Below are 1,215 nucleotides of genomic sequence, written 5' to 3'. Positions count from 1 at the left end.
TAGCGCAGTCCAGTCCCATGCACGGGGCAATCCGTGTGAACTTACTAACGTATATATATAATTTGAATAATGAAACCACAAATACATCATGTGATGAAACTGTTGTGAACATGAACATGTACTTACTTTAATCAGCATGATGTCATTACCCAGTCCAACGTGTTGATAATTTTCATGGATGATTTTGTTTTCAATCTTTATTTTTTGATGATTGCCGTTCTTGAGATTGTGGTTGCCGAGAACCACGTATGTGAGGCTCCTGAAAGAGTAATCAAAGAGAGGTAATCAATACAATGTGTTTTAATGACATGCGTCAGAGAAGCAGAAGCAGAAGATGTTTGATTACTCACGAGTCATCACAGTGTGCAGCCGAGACTACAAAGTCTTCAGTGATGAGAAATCCTCCACAAACATGGTGACCGTTGTAGTCCTGCACAGAGGCCATGTACTGCATCGAGTTCTCTGGGGCTTTTTTACCATCTATGATGTGACTTCCATGTGCTGAAAAAAGTAAAAAAGTAAAATAAAGGAAACCAAAATGAAGTTAACGTTCCATTAAACGATCAGAGGACAATAACAAAGATTTGCAGATCTTACCGAGTCGTCCGACACATGCCAGAACATGGAGGAGCAGGATTTTTTGCAGACTGAGCATGATGCCAGCAAAAAGGTGAAGTTGTGTTGGCAGGACTGTGAAATGGAGGTTTTATACAGCAGTTGCTCTGTCAAGTCTGATGATCACATTTTGACTTCTAACCACATCCTGTTTTTTTGGGCACTTGTATTATCTTTACATTATCTTGTTCATCAGTATTACACTACCCCATCATCCTGAAACACATGGGCTGCATGCCTAAACCTTCAAAAAGCTGGGTTGTTGAAACATTTTGCAACACTGTAAAAATTCAAAGTTAAAACAACAATATCCCACCGGGTTACTGATTTCATACTTGAACCAAGACTAATAACATTATGGTACTTGGCTCATAATCTGTCCACCAGCAATGTAAAAACAGGAAGGAGATGCCTTTTCATTTAGCGCCTCCTTGGGGCCATTTCTTCAACTGTGTGAACTGTTTATGGAGCGAGGGTTGCAGGATTTGTCCTGTAGGAGGGCACTACGACTCTTCTGTAGGAGGCATTATTATGGAGCATGGTCTCTTGAAGGAAGAATATGTGAATAGTGCTGTGGCGGTAAAGAGAGTGTCAGAAAGA

The 1,215-nt window shown here is 40.5% G+C and overlaps 1 protein-coding gene across 1 annotated transcript; it reads right to left on the bottom strand.

Annotated features, from left to right (window-relative positions):
* Positions 1 to 76: 76 nt before the first annotated feature.
* LOC102290927 (duodenase-1) lies at positions 77 to 734 on the bottom strand (the record flags this gene model as incomplete). Its single annotated transcript, XM_005953451.2, has 3 exons — positions 598 to 734; positions 351 to 501; positions 77 to 259 (listed from the first exon to the last, which is right to left on the bottom strand). Coding segments are annotated over exons 1-3 (392 nt in total), but the record flags the coding sequence as incomplete, so codon positions are not given.
* Between the last annotated feature and the right edge of the window lie 481 nt (positions 735 to 1,215).

The sequence above is a fragment of the Haplochromis burtoni genome, unplaced genomic scaffold, assembly GCF_018398535.1.
Source record: "Haplochromis burtoni strain Fernald_Lab_line unplaced genomic scaffold, NCSU_Asbu1 Contig_4427, whole genome shotgun sequence".
In the NCBI taxonomy this organism is placed as follows: Eukaryota; Metazoa; Chordata; class Actinopteri; order Cichliformes; family Cichlidae; genus Haplochromis; species Haplochromis burtoni.
This window is presented reverse-complemented; position numbering and strand designations above follow the sequence as displayed.